This window comes from Pseudophryne corroboree, chromosome 6 (assembly GCF_028390025.1).
Source record: "Pseudophryne corroboree isolate aPseCor3 chromosome 6, aPseCor3.hap2, whole genome shotgun sequence".
Classification (NCBI taxonomy): domain Eukaryota; kingdom Metazoa; phylum Chordata; class Amphibia; order Anura; family Myobatrachidae; genus Pseudophryne; species Pseudophryne corroboree.
The window spans coordinates 565,183,223-565,201,218 of NC_086449.1; the positions used below are offsets into that span (position 1 = coordinate 565,183,223).

General features: G+C 41.6%; 1 protein-coding gene across 2 annotated transcripts in view; it reads right to left on the reverse strand.

Moving 5' to 3' along the window:
- Window positions 1-17,996, reverse strand: part of STAB2 (stabilin 2) — a 285,642-nt gene that overhangs the window by 130,202 nt on the left and 137,444 nt on the right. For both annotated transcript variants that reach the window (XM_063927783.1, XM_063927784.1), the window contains 2 exons: window positions 14,282-14,410; window positions 1,407-1,463 (listed from right to left, as the gene is read on the reverse strand). In XM_063927783.1, coding sequence (XP_063783853.1) covers window positions 1,407-1,463; window positions 14,282-14,410 — 186 coding nt within the window. The remainder of the gene's footprint in view (window positions 1-1,406; window positions 1,464-14,281; window positions 14,411-17,996) is intronic.

A 17,996-nucleotide genomic window follows, 5' to 3' on the forward strand; every position in this document is an offset into this window, starting at 1 on the left:
CTGGCATTTTCTACCTCTCCCCCCCCCCCCCCCCCCCATCAGACTCTCCACCTCCCTACCAGTGCTGAAAGTAGGGTGGTACGGGGTGTTATGGAGTACCATTCAGAAATATGGTGGTGGTACGCATAATTTATAAGGGGCAATTTTGTGTGTGGGACATAAACTGGTGTCAGTGGCATAACTGTGTGTGGCATAATGTGTAATGGGCATTGCGGTGTGTGGCATAATGTGTAATGGGCATTACGGTGTGTGGCATAACATGTAATGGGTGTTACGTTGTCTGGCATAATGTGTAATGGGTGTTACGGTGTCTGCCATAATGTGTAATGGGCATTACGGTGTGTGGCATAATGTGTAATAAGCATTATGGTGTGTGGCATAATGTGTAATAAGCATTACAGTGTGTGGCATAATGTGTAATGGGCATTATAGTGTTTGGCATAATGCGTAAGGGGCAAGATGGTGTGTGGCATAATGTGGCCATGCCCCATTGTCATGTAGCCACTCCCTTAGTTTTGTGTGACCACGCCTCCTCATAACACGTGACCACACACATTTTTACTATCAGTAACATTGAGAAAAAAATTCTATTTGCACCACTGCTCTCTACAAAACTTCAAACAAGCTCTCAAGACCCACTTCTTCACCAAACCTGGACAAATCTCATCCTAAGCCACTGCTCCACGCTTACTGTCTACCCCATCTGTGACAGCCCTGTCTGGATGCCCCTCCCTACTTAAACCAGCTTCCACAGCACCAAATCTGCCACCCTGATACTTATTTCAGTGTTATCTGCTGATGCAGATATGTTTATGTTTACTTGTCTTATATTGTCTTAAACTGTGTCACTTTTTTACTGTTTTGCTTATTTGTTTATGCATACCTCCCAACTTCTGGGAGGAAGGAAGAGGGACAATAAGGCGCGCCGAAGGCGCACCCCTATGGTAAGGGGGCATGGCCTCACGTCGAGTGGGTGTGGTCTCGTGGCAAACGCTGTTATCACAAGCCACACCCCCATTTTTATCACTATGGGGCATGGCCAGCGCTCAGTAAACTGCTGGCCATGCCCCCTGCGCCTCTCTGTCGGGAAATAGACGCTGTGCGCATGCACATAGCATCTATTCACCGCTGCTCTGATCAGAGCAGCGTGTGATGGGGGGATCTCCCAACTGCCCCCCCCCCCCCACCCGCAGAACACTGTGACCCGCGGGTGGGACAGCGGGACAGACCGTGAAAAATGGGACTATCCCGCCAAAATCAGGACAGTTGGGAGGTATGGTTTATGTACTCTGTAATTGGGCGCTGCAGATCCCTTGTGGCACCATATAAATAAAGGATGATGATAATAATAATAATAGTAATAATAATAATAATAATAATAATAATGTAATGTTCTGCACACTAACCTGAGGATTCATATTCTTGCCACAGACAGAAACCATTGAGCAATCCCCACATTTGCTCTGCAAAAAAACACATATAGATTCTCATTATTGCAAAGTATACATTAGTTTAACTGTGTTAAATGATAATTCCACCTAAAATTAAGTAAAATGAATAAAAGAAAGAAAATGTCACATACTTGTGTTTCCATGCCAATTTCATGATTCCTGTAATGGTCTAAGCCAGGCATTCCCAACTTCGGTCCTCAAGGCACACTAACAGTACAGGTTTTAGTGACAGCAAAGCTTCAGCAAAGATGGTTAAATCAAAATAACTGAGGTACTAATTAAGTCACCTGTGCTCAAGCATGAGTATCACTAAAACCTGGACTGTTAAAGGGCCTACACACTGGGCGATATCTTAAAAGAAATGAATGATATTGTTCATAAAGGAACAATAAATTGTTTATATCTTTCAGTGCGGATGCATGAACAATGAACAATGCGCATGCCAGCAATCGTTCATCGTTGATCGATCATCGTTGATACATGCCAGTCAATTTGGACAATATACTGTAGATGTATGTACTCTCATATCATCCAAATTGACCATAGATATTGTCCAGTGTGTAGGTAAAATCGACCATCGATAATATTGTTGGTCGATAGTTTCGATGGTCAAAATAATCGCCCAGTGTGTAGGCCCCTTTAGTGTACCTTGAGGACTAAGGTTGGGAATGCCTGCTCTAAAATGAAGATCCTCTCTCTTGCTCAGGTCAATCTTTTGTCAGGGTTTTCATTCATCTAGTATATTGGAAGCTCACGTGGACTGATCCTGACAACGCAAACCTGTCTGGAGCAGATGGGAGGGTCTCCATCAAGTCCTGTTACAGGTAATAAAGAACACATTGGATAGAAGGATCCGGTAAACACAGGTAAGTGGGATTTTATTTATAATCTCAATTAATCCACTCAAAACAATATTTTTGGGTGATGACATTCTTTAATAAAAAGAGATGGCAATGTTTAAAAGTTAAGCATAAGATCTATTGCCAAACTTGATTTATTATATTAGAATAGGCACCAAAGAAGGCTCTGTATATTAGGTTAATAATAGAGATGTGCTTTTGGTTCAGATTCAGTATTTGGTTCGAGTAAAAATCGATAAAATATATTGATAATCATTGATAAAAATCGAAAAGACAGCTAAAATCATGTAATTGTTGCAATCCAAAACCAGAAATTCAGATTTAAAATCTGAATCATGTGAAGATCTGAAACTGGACTCAGTTTGGATTGGATCTTCTTGGGAGATCTGTACTGGATTTTGGCTTGGTTTGGATCCACAAAAATCAGGTGGATTCGGATTTCTGGAGAACAGAACCGCACATCTCTAGCTGGCACCAGACACTAGACTCTGGTCAAATTATATGACTCTGCAATACTATACTGGGCAAAAAATAAGGCTCTGCAAAATTCAATGGGCACCAGATATATTTCAGTATATCAAGCTAGGGCATCACACAGAGATTTTTCTGTAAATTAGACTGGGAACCTGGAAAAGCTCTGGGTTAGGCTGCAGGAAGAGAGGGTTAGGTTTAGGCTGTGGCAGGGAGGATAGGCTGTTAAGGTTAGACTGCAGAAAAAGGAGGGTTAGGGAAAGGGAGGGGACAAGATTAGAATATATACCTTCCAACTGTCGGGAAGCCTGCGTCGGTCTTCTGACCACCAACATTCTTAGCACCAGGATCGATACCCAACCCACGTATGGATCTTTATATTAGGACACCAGCATATTGCACACTTGATATGGTTGCATATCACACTGGACACCATATACAACTCTGTACAATATATTAGGTTGGCCTTATTCTCAAATAACATTCTACATACAGCATACACATAATAGAATGGGCACCAGACAAGGCTTTGAATTTAAGGGTAAAAATGTATTACATACTGCAATAGCTGAGGAGATGGCATCACATATTAGCTATGTATTTTTCCCATTATATTGTAAACTCTCATGAGCAGGGCTCTCCGTACCCTTTGTTTTCATCTCTCAACATTTGTATGTGTCTATTTTACATAGGCTGTGTACTGTATTCCCCACTTTTAACACTGTGGAGCACTGTGGCATCTTAGAAATCGATGACAAGTTTAGTAATAGTTTTAATGTATTAAATTGCCAGCACAGCAATCAATGAATATGCAGTGATTTTCCAAGGCAAAACTATAACTGGAGAGTCTCTTAGATAGAATATATATATATATATATATACTGCAACAACGGCTTGGCACTCTGGACAATATAGGAATAAATGTTGACGACTATTTAATATGAATATTCACTAAAGGAATTTATTTATATTGAAGAAATTGGAGTGCCGCCCTTTATTCTTATTTATAAGAACCAAGGAACTATATATATATATATATATATATATATATACATACACACACAGTATGTAAATATATATATATATATATATATATAGAGAAATAGAGACCTAGGCGCTACAGTACAAACGTGTGGTAGAAACCGTAAGAAGGAAAACACTCGTTTAACTCTTTTAGGAGTAGCAGCTCGTAATACAAAATTAGTGTATGGTATACACATAGAGGAAAATTGGGTAGTGAAGAGTACAAGCGCTATTGAGTGTAGTAACAATTATACTGGAAATAGTCAGGTGGATTAAAAGATTATTAATATGGCCTTAGGCACTTATCTGGTAAAAACAAAACTTCAATCCGGTATTCATCATTTTTAGGAATCATGTAAAAGAAGAAACAGCAAACATAGTGTGTATCGTTCACAAATAAAAGTAGAGCTTTTCGCTATATAAGGTGCAAATTTAGGGAATTTTGACTATTCCCAGTAAAATTATAATCTGTAGCTTCACGACATAAAATACAGATTTTAATGAACAATACAAAACACGGCTAGACAACACACGTACAAGATTTTAAAATCTTAAAGGCTTATCTGTCCATTCTAAGCACAAGGGAATCAGTAACCAATTGTTCCAGGGACACAGGATAGCCAAAGTTTATGCGTACAGGATAAAAGTAGTTCAAATGCTTATCTGTCCATCAATAGGAGTTTCAGCAGCAAACGGTCCCAACGCGTTTCGTCCTTCAGAGTGTGGACTTCTTCAAGGGGATCAGAAGAATGAGCTCAGACTGCTCCATATATACCATAAAGCAGGAAGTTTCAATTAACTTTTCTTAATGACATCACTTCCTGTGGTGTCACTAGTGTAAATTATTTAAAATACAGATAAAAAGGGCTGAAAAGCTTGATCAGTTAATAAAAGGGGAAAAAAACAAGAGTGAAGTGAATGGCCTATAGTTAGAATACAATAAAAGTGATTGGAAGTGGTATTAAATGAAAAAAGACGGCGGTGGAACGCACCGCCGTCTAGTGGAACGCACCGCCATCTTGTGGACGTCATGTCCGCCTAATCAGTGATAGGATAATAGAGAGGAGCGGGAGGTGGCGGAGCGCCGGGTGGAGCGCAACGCCGCCCGTGTGGTGGAACGCACCGCCATCTTGTGTGATGCAAAGTGAGAATGCGGAAGTGATACGAAGTGGACGGCGGTGGAGCGCATAATCACATTTCGGAAGTAGTGCAGGGTGGGAGGCGGTGGAACGCATAATCGCCATGGAGACTGTAAAACAACTTAAGTGAAATAACCTCTTAAAGTGGTCGTGCTTTGTACCAGTAGATTTATAGTTGGTGCAATTAATCAAACAGTGATAGCACTGCCGTTCTGAGAGAATTTCATAGTGAAAATAAGTGTGCTTATAGTTTAAAAATATGCAACTCATATGCAAGGAAATTAATATGTTATAAGTTTGTGTACATGGATGCTCATTTTTATATGAAAACGTAGAGACAGCCAAAACAACATTTTCAATGTATCCATAGTATCCCATTTTTTGGGGGGGGAGGTGGTTCCAGATTACATTTTTTGGAAGTACAAGGAAGCTAAAATGAGAAAGACAAAGATAAAAAAAAAAAAAAAAAAAAATATATATATATATAAAAATATATAAAAATATATACAAAAAAAATTATATATAAAAAAATATATAAAAATATATATAGATGTGTAAGGAGTAGGCAATTTGAGAGTTTCGTGTTAATAGCAATAAACCATCATGCAGTGCTACACGTAGGGGGTAGGTGTATAGTACAGATCATTATTGGAGAAAAGGGGCGATTTCAAAGGCTTCATTTAGTCCTTGTGGTGATAGTGTTTGGAGCTCGTGTATCCAAAACATTTCACGCTTGGAAAGTTTGTTTAGTATATCTCCACCTCTATCTCCGAGTTTGACCCATTCAATCGCTTTGTAGGTGATCTCTTCTGGGTTGGATCTGTGTTTGTCTATGAAGTGTTTTGATACTGTGTGATTGTCAACTTTGTTTTTAATATTTCGGATATGTTCCTGTATCCGAAGTTTTAGAATTCTCTTAGTTTTGCCCACATATTTTAGTCCGCAGGTGCATTCCAGTAAGTATATGATCATTGTGGAGTTGCAATTAAGGAAATCTTTGATAGAATATTCCTTTGTATTGTTGTGGTTGAAGAATTTTTTTCTGTTGGGATGAAGAAATTTACAAATATTGCAGTTGCCACATTTGTAACTGCCTTTGCAGGTTCCAATGGTGTTTCTTGTATTAGTGATTTTAGTTGGCAGGTGACTGGGAGCCAGAATGTCCTTTAAATTGCTTGTTTTGCGAAAGACTATATCTGGTTTGGAAGGGAGTATTTCCTTCAGGATAGGATCCAGAAGAAGGAGATCCCAGTGTCTTTTGATGGATTGCCTGATTAGTTGTTCTTGATTACAAAAAGTGGTAATGAAGGGAGTGAAATTCTTGTCTTTTTCTTTGATGTTTTTGCTGAATAAGTCTTGTCTGGATGTGCTGGCTGTTTTCTCTAGTGCTTTGGTGATTACAGTATCAGGATAATTTCTCTCCTTGAATCTGTTGGCGTATGTGGTTAGTTGATTCTCACAGTCTTGTTGGTCGCTACAGTTGCGCTTGATGCGGAAAAATTGGGAGTAGGGGATGTTTGTTTTCCAGTTCTTCGCGTGACAGCTTTTGAAGTGGAGATAGCTATTGGTGTCGACACTTTTGATGTGATTGCTGGTGACGATCTGAGTTCCATTGTTTGACAAGGTTAGGTCCAAGAAATTGATTTGTTTTTCATTAGTTTCATGTGTGAACTTTAGATTGTAATTGTTGGATTCTAATGTACCTAAAAAGGCTTTACAGGTATCAAGGTCTCCTTTCCAAACTATCAAGATGTCGTCAATGTACCTCTTGTAGACGATCAAATTAGAAAGGTATGGATTATTGTTATAAATATATTCTTCTTCCCATGCTCCCATCAGCAGATTGGCGAAACTGGGCGCAAAAGTAGTGCCCATTGCGGTCCCGCAAATTTGTAGAAAGAAAGTTTTTTGGAAGATGAAGTAGTTGTGGCTGAGAGTAAATCTCATAAAGTCACAAATTGCATTTTTGTGAATAGTTGTAATCTCCAAATCTCTATCCATGAATTTTCTACAGGATTCTATACCTTTTTCATGTTTGATGCAAGTATATAGACTTTGTACATCAACTTGAAGAAGTCCACACTCTGAAGGACGAAACGCGTTGGAACCGTTTGCTGCTGAAACTCCTATTGATGGACAGATAAGCATTTGAACTACTTTTATCCTGTACGCATAAACTTTGGCTATCCTGTGTCCCTGGAACAATTGGTTACTGATTCCCTTGTGCTTAGAATGGACAGATAAGCCTTTAAGATTTTAAAATCTTGTACGTGTGTTGTCTAGCCGTGTTTTGTATTGTTCATTAAAATCTGTATTTTATGTCGTGAAGCTACAGATTATAATTTTACTGGGAATAGCCAAAATTCCCTAAATTTGCACCTTATATAGCGAAAAGCTCTACTTTTATTTGTGAACGATACACACTATGTTTGCTGTTTCTTCTTTTACATGATTCCCAAAAATGATGAATACCGGATTGAAGTTTTGTTTTTACCAGATAAGTGCCTAAGGCCATATTAATAATCTTTTAATCCACCTATTTCCAGTATAATTGTTACTACACTCAATAGCGCTTGTACTCTTCACTACCCAATATATATATATATATATATATACACTGCTCAAAAAAATAAAGGGAACACTAAAATAACACATCCTAGATCTGAATGAATGAAATATTCTTATTAAAGATCTTGGGGCAGATGTATTAACCTGGAGAAGGCATAAGGAAGTGATAAACCAGTGATATGTGCAAGGTGATAAAGGCACCAGCCAATCAGCTCAAATATGTAAATTAACAGTTAGGATCTGATTGGCTGGTGCCTTTATCACCATGCACATATCACTGGTTTATCACTTCCTTATGCCTTCTCCAGGTTAATACATCTGCCCCCTTGTTCTTTACATAGTTGAATGTGCGGACAACAAAATCACACAAAAATTATCAATGGAAATCAAATTTATTAACCCATGGAGGTCTGGATTTGGAGTCACACTCAAAATTAAAGTGGAAAAACACACTACAGGCTGATCCAACTTTGATGTCAAGTCAAAATCAAGTAAAAATGAGGCTCAGTAGTGTTTGTGGCCTCCACGTGCATGTATGACCTCCCTACAATGCCTGGGCATGCTTCTGATGAGGTGGCGGATGGTCTCCTGAGGGATCTCCTCCCAGACCTGAACTAAAGCATCCGCCAACTCCTGGACAGTCTGTGGTGCAACGTGGTGTTGGTGGATGGAGCGAGACATGATGTCCCAGATGTGCTCAATTGGATTCAGGTCTGGGGAACGGGCGGGCCAGTCCATAGCATCAATGCCTTCGTCTTGCAGGAACTGCTGACACACTCCAGCCACATGAGGTCTAGCATTGTCTTGCATTAGGAGGAACCCAGGGCCAATCGCACCAGCATATGGTCTCACAAGAGGTCTGAGGTTCTCATCTCGGTACCTAATGGCAGTCAGGCTACCTCTGGCGAGCACATGGAGGGCTGTGCGGCCCCCCAAAGAAATGCCACCCCACACCATTACTGACACACTGCCAAACCGGTCATGCTGGAGGATGATGCAGGCAGCAGAACGTTCTCCTTGGCGTCTCCAGACTCTGTCACGTCTGTCACATGTGCTCAGTGAGAACCTGCTTTCATCTGTGAAGAGCACAGGGCACCAGTGGCGAATTTGCCAATCTTGGTGTTCTCTGGCAAATGCCAAACGTCCTGCACGGTGTTGGGCTGTAAGCACAACCCCCACCTGTGGACGTCGGGCCCTCATACCACCCTCATGGAGTCTGTTTCTGATCATTTGAGTAGACACATGCACATTTGTGGCTTGCTGGAGGTCATTTTGCAGGGCTCTGGCAGTGCTCCTCCTGTTCCTCCTTACACAAAGGCGTAGGTAGTGGTCCTGCTGCTGGGTTGTTTCCCTCCTACGGCCTCCTCCACATCTCCTGATGTACTGGCCTGTCTCCTGGTAGCGCCTCCATGCTCTGGACACTACGCTGACAGACACAGAAAACCTTCTTGCCACAGCTCGCATTGATGTGCCATCCTGGATGAGCTGCACTACCTGAGCCACTTGTGTGGGTTGTAGACTCCGTCTCATGCTACCACTAGAGTGAAAGCACCGCCAGCTTTCAAAAGTGTCCAAAACATCAGCCAGAAAGCATAGGAGCTGAGTAGTGGTCTGTGGTCACCACCTGCAGAACAACTCCTTTATTGGGGGTGTCTTGCTAATTGCCTATAATTCCCACCTGTTGTCTATTCCATTTGCAGCATGTGAAATTGATTGTCAATCAGTGTTGCTTCCTAAGTGGACAGTTTGATTTCACAGAAGTGTGATTGACTTGGAGTTACATTGTGTTGTTTAAGTATTCCCTTTATTTTTTTGAGTAATGTATATATATATATATATATATATATATATATATATATATAACAGATCCAGCATACCACATCTAGACCCGATGCCTCCACAGTATAACTCACATAACTTCCATTGGTGCAGCAGTCAGGGCACAATTACTTAGACCACCAGCATGTTTTCATAACGTTTCCGTTTTATAAAAAAAACTGTCTTCAAGATGCACCAATGGAGGTTTAATATATATATATATTGGTCTATTTGTGTAATACAACCATTTGCACTTTCTAAGTCTCCGAGTGACGCCTCTTCTTTGCTGCTATATATATATATATATATATATATATATATCTATACACAAATGTCCAAACCCGGCACTCACTCAGGGCAGCGTAATCCCTTACAAGTAGCTTGTTGGTATGCCTTTCTGGGGATGTGCAAACCCCATGTAGATACGAGAACAAACGAGGCGGCACTACCAGCTTGATGAAAAGTGAACAACCTTAAGTGGGGCATCACTAAAGGTTGTTCACTTTTCATCAAGCTGGTAGTGCCGCCTCGTTTGTTCTCTCATATATATAAATATATATATATATATATATATATATATATTTAATTGCATCTGATTGCTTGACAATCCAAGCAATCAGGGCTGAGATCAGGGTCTATTATGAGATCCGGCCGGCAGGAAAAGCAGTCCAAGGCTGTAGCATATGCTAGACACTTGCTTCTGGTATGTATGGTATTAACTTATTAAAAATACTACACACTATAAAAATGGTTTGTGATGAAGTGGAGCAGGAAGATCCTCCCATGCCACATGAGAGCACTTATACTCTGAGCACTAAATGTAGTGTTATTTTGCTATACTTTCAATGTCCGCATACAGGTGTGCACAGGGCCGGTGCTAGGGTGTTCGGCGCCCACCTGCAAACTATAAATTTGCGCCCTCCCATATTCCTTTGGCATGCACCGGGAAAAGGGGTGTGGTCTCACAAGTAAGGGACATGGCCACACAACAGTACCCCCATTTAAAATTACGCCACAATGTAGCACAATCTTATTCATCTTATACGTAATGCTCCACCCGTAGTAGTAGCGTCCTTATATGTAATGCACCCCAGTAGTAGTAGCATCCTTATACATAATGACCCCCAGTAGTAGTAGCATCCTTATATGTAGTGCACCCCCAGTAGTAGACGCGTCCTTATACGTAATGCCCCCCCAGTAGTAGACGCGTCCTTATACGTAATGCCCCCTCCCAGTAGTAGTAGCGTCCTTAAACATAATGCCCCCCCCAGTAGTAGTAGCGTCCTTATACGTAGTGCACCCCCAGTAGTAGAGGCGTCCTTATACGTAATGCCCCCCCAGTAGTAGTAGCGTCCTTATACGTAGTGCACCCCCAGTAGTAGAAGCGTCATTGTACGTAATTCTCCCCCAGTAGCAGTATTGTCCATATACGTAATGACCCCCCCAGTAGTAGTAGTGTCCTTATACGTAGTGCACCCCCAGTAGTAGAAGCTTCATTGTACGTAATTCTCCCCCAGTAGTAGTATCGTCCATATACGTAATGACCCCCCCAGTAGTAGAAGTGTCCTTATACGTAGTGCACCCCCAGTAGTAGAAGCGTCATTGTACATAATTCTCCCCCAGTAGTAGTATCGTCCATATACGTAATGCCCCCCCAGTAGTAGTAGCGTCCTTATATGTAATGCACCCCAGTAGTAGTAGCATCCTTATACATAATGCCCCCCAGTAGTAGTAGCATCCTATACATAATGCCCCCCCAGTAGTAGTAGCATCCTTATATGTAGTGCACCCCCAGTAGTAGATGCGTCCTTATACGTAATGCCCCCCCAGTAGTAGACGCGTCCTTATACGTAATGCCCCCCCAGTAGTAGTAGCGTCCTTATACGTAATGCCCCCTCCCAGTAGTAGTAGCGTCCTTAAACATAATGCCCCCCCAGTAGTAGTAGCGTCCTTATACGTTGTGCACCCCCAGTAGTAGACGCGTCCTTATACGTAATGCCCCCCCAGTAGTAGTATCGTCCATATACGTAATGCCCCCCCAGTAGTAAAAGTGTCCTTATACGTAGTGCACCCCCAGTAGTAGAAGCGTCATTGTACGTAATTCTCCCCCAGTAGTAGTATCGTCCATATACATAATGCCCCCCCAGTAGTAGTAGTGTCCTTATACGTAGTGCACCCCCAGTAGTAGAAGCATACACACACACACACACACACACACACACACACACACACACACACACACACACACACACACACACACACCCACCATATACACACATACACACACACATACACACCCACCATATATACAAACACACACTTCTCTCTCACCCTCCACTTACCTAAGCCAGTCTCCCTCTGTACAGCAGTCTGGTCCGTGTAGCTCCGCCCCTTTCTGGCACGTTTAGCTTCGCCCCTTCCGCCCCGTGTAGCTCCGCCCCCGTCCGTCCCGTACACAGCCGCTGTCACACAGGTGAGGGGAGGGGAGGGAGGAGGCTTTTCATGCTGCAGGCGCCGCTGCCAGTGACTGTCATACAGTGACAGACACAGCAGCAGCAGGGGGGCCAGGACGGCGCAGCAGGAAAGGGATGCAGAGCAGGGGGAGCACCTCTTCGTCCCAGCGCCTCCCTGCACTGCATCCCTTCGCTGAGCGGGTAGCGTCGGGCCTGGGTGTGCATGTAGGGTTACCATCTCATCCCTTTAATGCTGGACACATATTAATTACACAGGTTCTGTCTCTGATTAAAACCAGGTGAAATGGAGTCTTAAAGTCAGCCAACCACAGAACCTGTGTAATTAATATGTGTCCAGAATTAAAGGTATGAGGTGGTGACCCTATCTGCATGTCATCTTAATCCTAAGGAAGTGGTTCCAAAACTAGACCCTCAAGGCACCATAATGGTCCAGCATCTAATGATATCCAAAGCTGAGCACAGATGGTTAAATCAAAGTAACTGAGCACTGAGGTCCTAATTAGGTCACCTGTGCCCAAGCATAGTCATCCTTAAAACCTGGACCGTTAGGAAGCCTTGAAAACCAAGTTTGGGAACCTCTGGCCTAAGGAGTTTGAACTGAATTTGGACTTCACTTTCGCCTACACTCTAACCTTATCTTAAACAATTTCTCAAGCTAGTGGTTATTAACCACACTCGTGCAGCTATACCTGGTAATTCTACCCATTATTGCAAGACATAATGGGGGAGATTCAATTGTTTGAAAAGTCAGTTGGGTGTCTATGTTTTCCTATCTAATAGGAAAACACAGACACCCAACCGACTTTTTAAACAATTGAATCTCCCCCTATGTGTTGTTATAACGGTTGCAATCTATCCTCACTCATTTTACAGTATGCAATTAATGTTATTAGTACCAGGACCAGGCAGTCATCACAAGAGATGACAATGAGCAAGTCCAGCTGTACACTTGGATCGTTTCTTGAATGTAAGATTAAAGGCATACCTCAATAGCTGATCCCTTAGTTACAGAGCACTTTATATAAATAAAGGCATTCGGCACTGTCTGATTTCATTTACAAAACCCATGAAGATTACTAAGAGACAAAAGCTATGTCTGGATAATATCTTAAGTTTGATGTATAATAATAATTGTCAGGACTGTTTAGGACAGGGATATTAGCAAGTATTATATAGTAATTATGCAGAACAATATCCCGAGAACTATTAATATCTAATGGACTCTCTACAGAATTTTACTATAATAATAATAATAATAATAATAATAATAATCAACAATTAACGTGGTTTTACTAGGCCACAGAATGATGCTGCCTAATAAATTGATATAGTTAAAGCAGGACAATTATACACAGCGTAGGTAGCCATTTTGTACAATGCTATAATATGTGAGCACAGACAAATATGCAAGGAACCCCTTCTTTACGAATATTGTTCACAGAATACCTTGTTGCGGTCATTGGTTCCTAGTGTAATGATTGGCTGCATTCTCATGAATGTTAGATCAGCCCATTACATGCTCTTACCCACAATGTATGGATCAGTAGAAGAACATTTTTGCCTTTTTTGCAACTGCAGACAGGATGACGGGATGCGGTCAGTTTACCTACAATCAAAATCCGGACGGTCAAAATCCCGACAATCATTGAGAGACGGTAAAAATTCTGACAAGGTCAAAATACCAACATTGTCAAAATACCGACATTTAAAAAAACAACAAGATCAAAATACTGACATTTAAAATGTTAACAGGTCAAAAAGTCGACATGAGTTTTTCATGTTATTTTTATTAAAACCGACTTGTTCATACTCTACTTTACCATCCCAGTGGACCTGGAGGGGAAATATAATAGTGTGCCGAGCGCAGCGAGGCACCGTGACCGAAGCATGGCGAGCACAGCAAGCCATGGGTGTGTATGTCGACATAGGTCACTTATACGGTGACCTATGTCGACATACACACCCGTGTCGACTTTTTTTGACCTGTCAACATTTTAAATGTTGGTGTTTTGACCTTGTCGGTATTTTAAATGTCGGTATTTTGACCTTGTCAGTATTTTGACCTTGTCTGGATTTTGACTGTCAGTCAATTGTTGTCGGGATTTTGACCGTCGGGATTTCGATTGTAGGTAAATCATACTGATCCCACCTTGACTGAATTTCAGGGTCAAACAACAATATAGGAGATAACACTCAATACGACTGTCTTAACTTTAGCAATGTGAACGCAGGTTTTGGTTGCTACTGAAATATTCTATAATGTGAAATATCCACAATGTGACAAAGTTGAAAGGAGCTTAGACAGAAAGAAGGGCTGGACAATGTGAAAGTACATGTATTGCCACCACAAGAACAGCATCTTTAGGCCACGTGGTGACAGTATTGTGGTGTCAGTTTCAGTAAGGATGATGTTTTGGTAATATACAGTAGATGTTAAACTACATGATAAAAGTGCACTTATATAGAGGTAATGTTACCAGTGTAACAGCTGTATCATTGCTATCACATCTATTCTTCTGTATTTCCAGAACTTTTCCCACTCCATGAATAACTCCTTTATCCGTGGCTGCATTAGTGTAGTTCACTGGGGCATCATTAACATAGAGCTGGATGAGAGAAAGAAAGGTGACCATTAAGTCAACATATCATACACTGAGTTGTATAGATTCCAAGAGGCAGACATTCCCATACTTGTCCTGCACAAAAAATGAGAATGTAAAGCGGTGATACCGTCTGATTAATGCAATACAATTGGTTAAAATAACCATTAAACCAAAATAAATCTAATGAACCATTTCATATGCATCATATCGTTTTTTACTGGAAAAAAATATATACATTAAAACTGTAAGGGTTGTGTCAGAAATAGCAATTTTTGTTTAGAAATATACTTCTCTTAAGAAATATACTTCTGGGGACTGTTTATGAACTATGGAGACAAAAAATTTTTGGGAATTTTAATCTGTTTGTTCCGGCATCACGCAAAAAGTACTAGATGAATTTGGACCACGTTTTTCACTATTGTATAGCTTAGAAGAAATTGAGGTATGTATAATCTTGATGTGACATCAGGGAGATGAGCAATAAAGGAAAAACCAGACACTTGACAATCGGCGCACTGAAAGTTGGTGTTACGATCATGCTTCTGTGGAACTTGACTCTGCTCAAGTTATGCAACAGAGCCCAACTTAAAGTGACTACTTCTGGGTACACCAGCATTTTTTCTGACACCCCCAGAAAACGGCAGGTTTCCGCCCAGAAACGCTAGCTTCCTGTCAGTCATACAGTGGCTACATTGCGCTTACAATCTGTATGCATTTTTCTGTTGCTATTACCCCTCGCGCATGCGCAATGCGAATGCTACAATTTCTGACAATAGCCATCCATGCTGAATTAGGCCTTTCGTCCTAAATGAGGTATGGTACTATACACCAGAATTAAAGTGTGATGTTTCCTTTGTTGGATAATGAAAATAAAGAGTCTCATATTTTTCATTCAAATTCTGTTCAAGCACTCTTTAGGCTTTTATAAATGTCCCCCTGTGTATGCCATCCTGATATGGTATAGATGGTATCAGGGTGATACAACACATCACAGTCTCTGGCTCAATGCCAGCCTAATGTGTTTCCCCATTAATGCATCCGCTTCTTCAGAGGAACATACTTGTAGTAAGCTCTCAGCACACTGGCAGTGATAAGGTAACATACATGTAGTAAGCTCTCAGCACACTGGCAGTGATAAGGTAACATACTTGTAGTAAGCTCTCAGCACACTGGCAGTGATAAGATAACATACTTGTAGTAAGCTCTCAGCACACTGGTAGTGATACGGTAACATACTGGTAGTGAGCTATTAGCACACTGGTAGTGATACGGTAACATACTTATAGTAAGCACTCAGCACAGTGGCAGTGATAAGGTAACATACTTGTAGTAAGCTCTCAGCACACTGGCAGTGATAAGGTAACATACTTGTAGTAAGCTCTCAGCACACTGGTAGTGATACGGTAACATACTGGTAGTAAGCTCTCAGCACACTGGTAGTGATACGGTAACATACTTGTAGTGAGCTCTCAGCACAATGGTAGTGATACGGTAACATACTGGTAGTGAGCTCTCAGCACACTGGTAGTGATACGGTAACATACTGGTAGTGAGCTCTCAGCACAATGGTAGTGATATGGTAACATACTTGTAGTGATCTCTCAGCACAATGGTAGTGATACGGTAACATACTGGTAGTGAGCTCTCAGCACACTGGTAGTGATACGGTAACATACTTGTAGTAAGCTCTCAGCACACTGGCAGTGATAAGGTAACATACTTGTAGTAAGCTCTCAGCACACTGGCAGTGATAAGGTAACATACTTGTAGTAAGCTCTCAGCACACTGGTAGTGATACGGTAACATACTGGTAGTGAGCTATTAGCACACTGGTAGTGATACGGTAACATACTTGTAGTAAGCTCTCAGCACACTGGCAGTGATAAGGTAACATACTTGTAGTAAGCTCTCAGCACACTGGCAGTGATAAGGTAACATACTTGTAGTAAGCTCTCAGCACACTGGTAGTGATACGGTAACATACTGGTAGTGAGCTCTCAGCACACTGGTAGTGATACGGTAACATACTTGTAGTGATCTCTCAGCACAATGGTAGTGATACGGTAACATACTGGTAGTGAGCTCTCAGCACAATGGTAGTGATACGGTAACATACTGGTAGTTAGCTCTCAGCACACTGGTAGTGATACGGTAACATACCTGTAGTGAGCTCTCAGCACGCTGGTAGTGATACGGTAACATACTGGTAGTGAGCTCTCAGCACACTGGTTGTGATACGGTAACATACTTGTAGTGAGCTCTCAGCACAATGGTAGTGATACGGTAACATACTGGTAGTGAGCTCTCAGCACACTGGTAGTGATACGGTAACATACTTGTAGTGAGCTCTCAGCACAATGGTAGTGATACGGTAACATACTGGTAGTGAGCTCTCAGCACAATGGTAGTGATACGGTAACATACTGGTAGTGAGCTCTCAGCACACTGGTAGTGATACGGTAACATACTGGTAGTGAGCTCTCAGCACAATGGTAGTGATATGGTAACATACTTGTAGTGATCTCTCAGCACAATGGTAGTGATACGGTAACATACTGGTAGTGAGCTCTCAGCACACTGGTAGTGATACGGTAACATACTTGTAGTAAGCTCTCAGCACACTGGCAGTGATAAGGTAACATACTTGTAGTAAGCTCTCAGCACACTGGCAGTGATAAGGTAACATACTTGTAGTAAGCTCTCAGCACACTGGTAGTGATACGGTAACATACTGGTAGTGAGCTATTAGCACACTGGTAGTGATACGGTAACATACTTGTAGTAAGCTCTCAGCACACTGGCAGTGATAAGGTAACATACTTGTAGTAAGCTCTCAGCACACTGGCAGTGATAAGGTAACATACTTGTAGTAAGCTCTCAGCACACTGGTAGTGATACGGTAACATACTGGTAGTGAGCTCTCAGCACACTGGTAGTGATACGGTAACATACTTGTAGTGATCTCTCAGCACAATGGTAGTGATACGGTAACATACTGGTAGTGAGCTCTCAGCACAATGGTAGTGATACGGTAACATACTGGTAGTTAGCTCTCAGCACACTGGTAGTGATACGGTAACATACTTGTAGTGAGCTCTCAGCACGCTGGTAGTGATACGGTAACATACTGGTAGTGAGCTCTCAGCACACTGGTTGTGATACGGTAACATACTTGTAGTGAGCTCTCAGCACAATGGTAGTGATACGGTAACATACTGGTAGTGAGCTCTCAGCACACTGGTAGTGATACGGTAACATACTGGTAGTGAGCTCTCAGCACAATGGTAGTGATACGGTAACATACTTGTAGTGAGCTCTCAGCACGCTGGTAGTGATACGGTAACATACTGGTAGTGAGCTCTCAGCACACTGGTAGTGATACGGTAACATACTTGTAGTGAGCTCTCAGCACAATGGTAGTGATACGGTAACATACTTGTAGTGAGCTCTCAGCACGCTGGTAGTGATACGGTAACATACTGGTAGTGAGCTCTCAGCACACTGGTAGTGATACGGTAACATACTTGTAGTGAGCTATTAGCACACTGGTAGTGATATGGTAACATACTGGTAGTGAGCTCTCAGCACG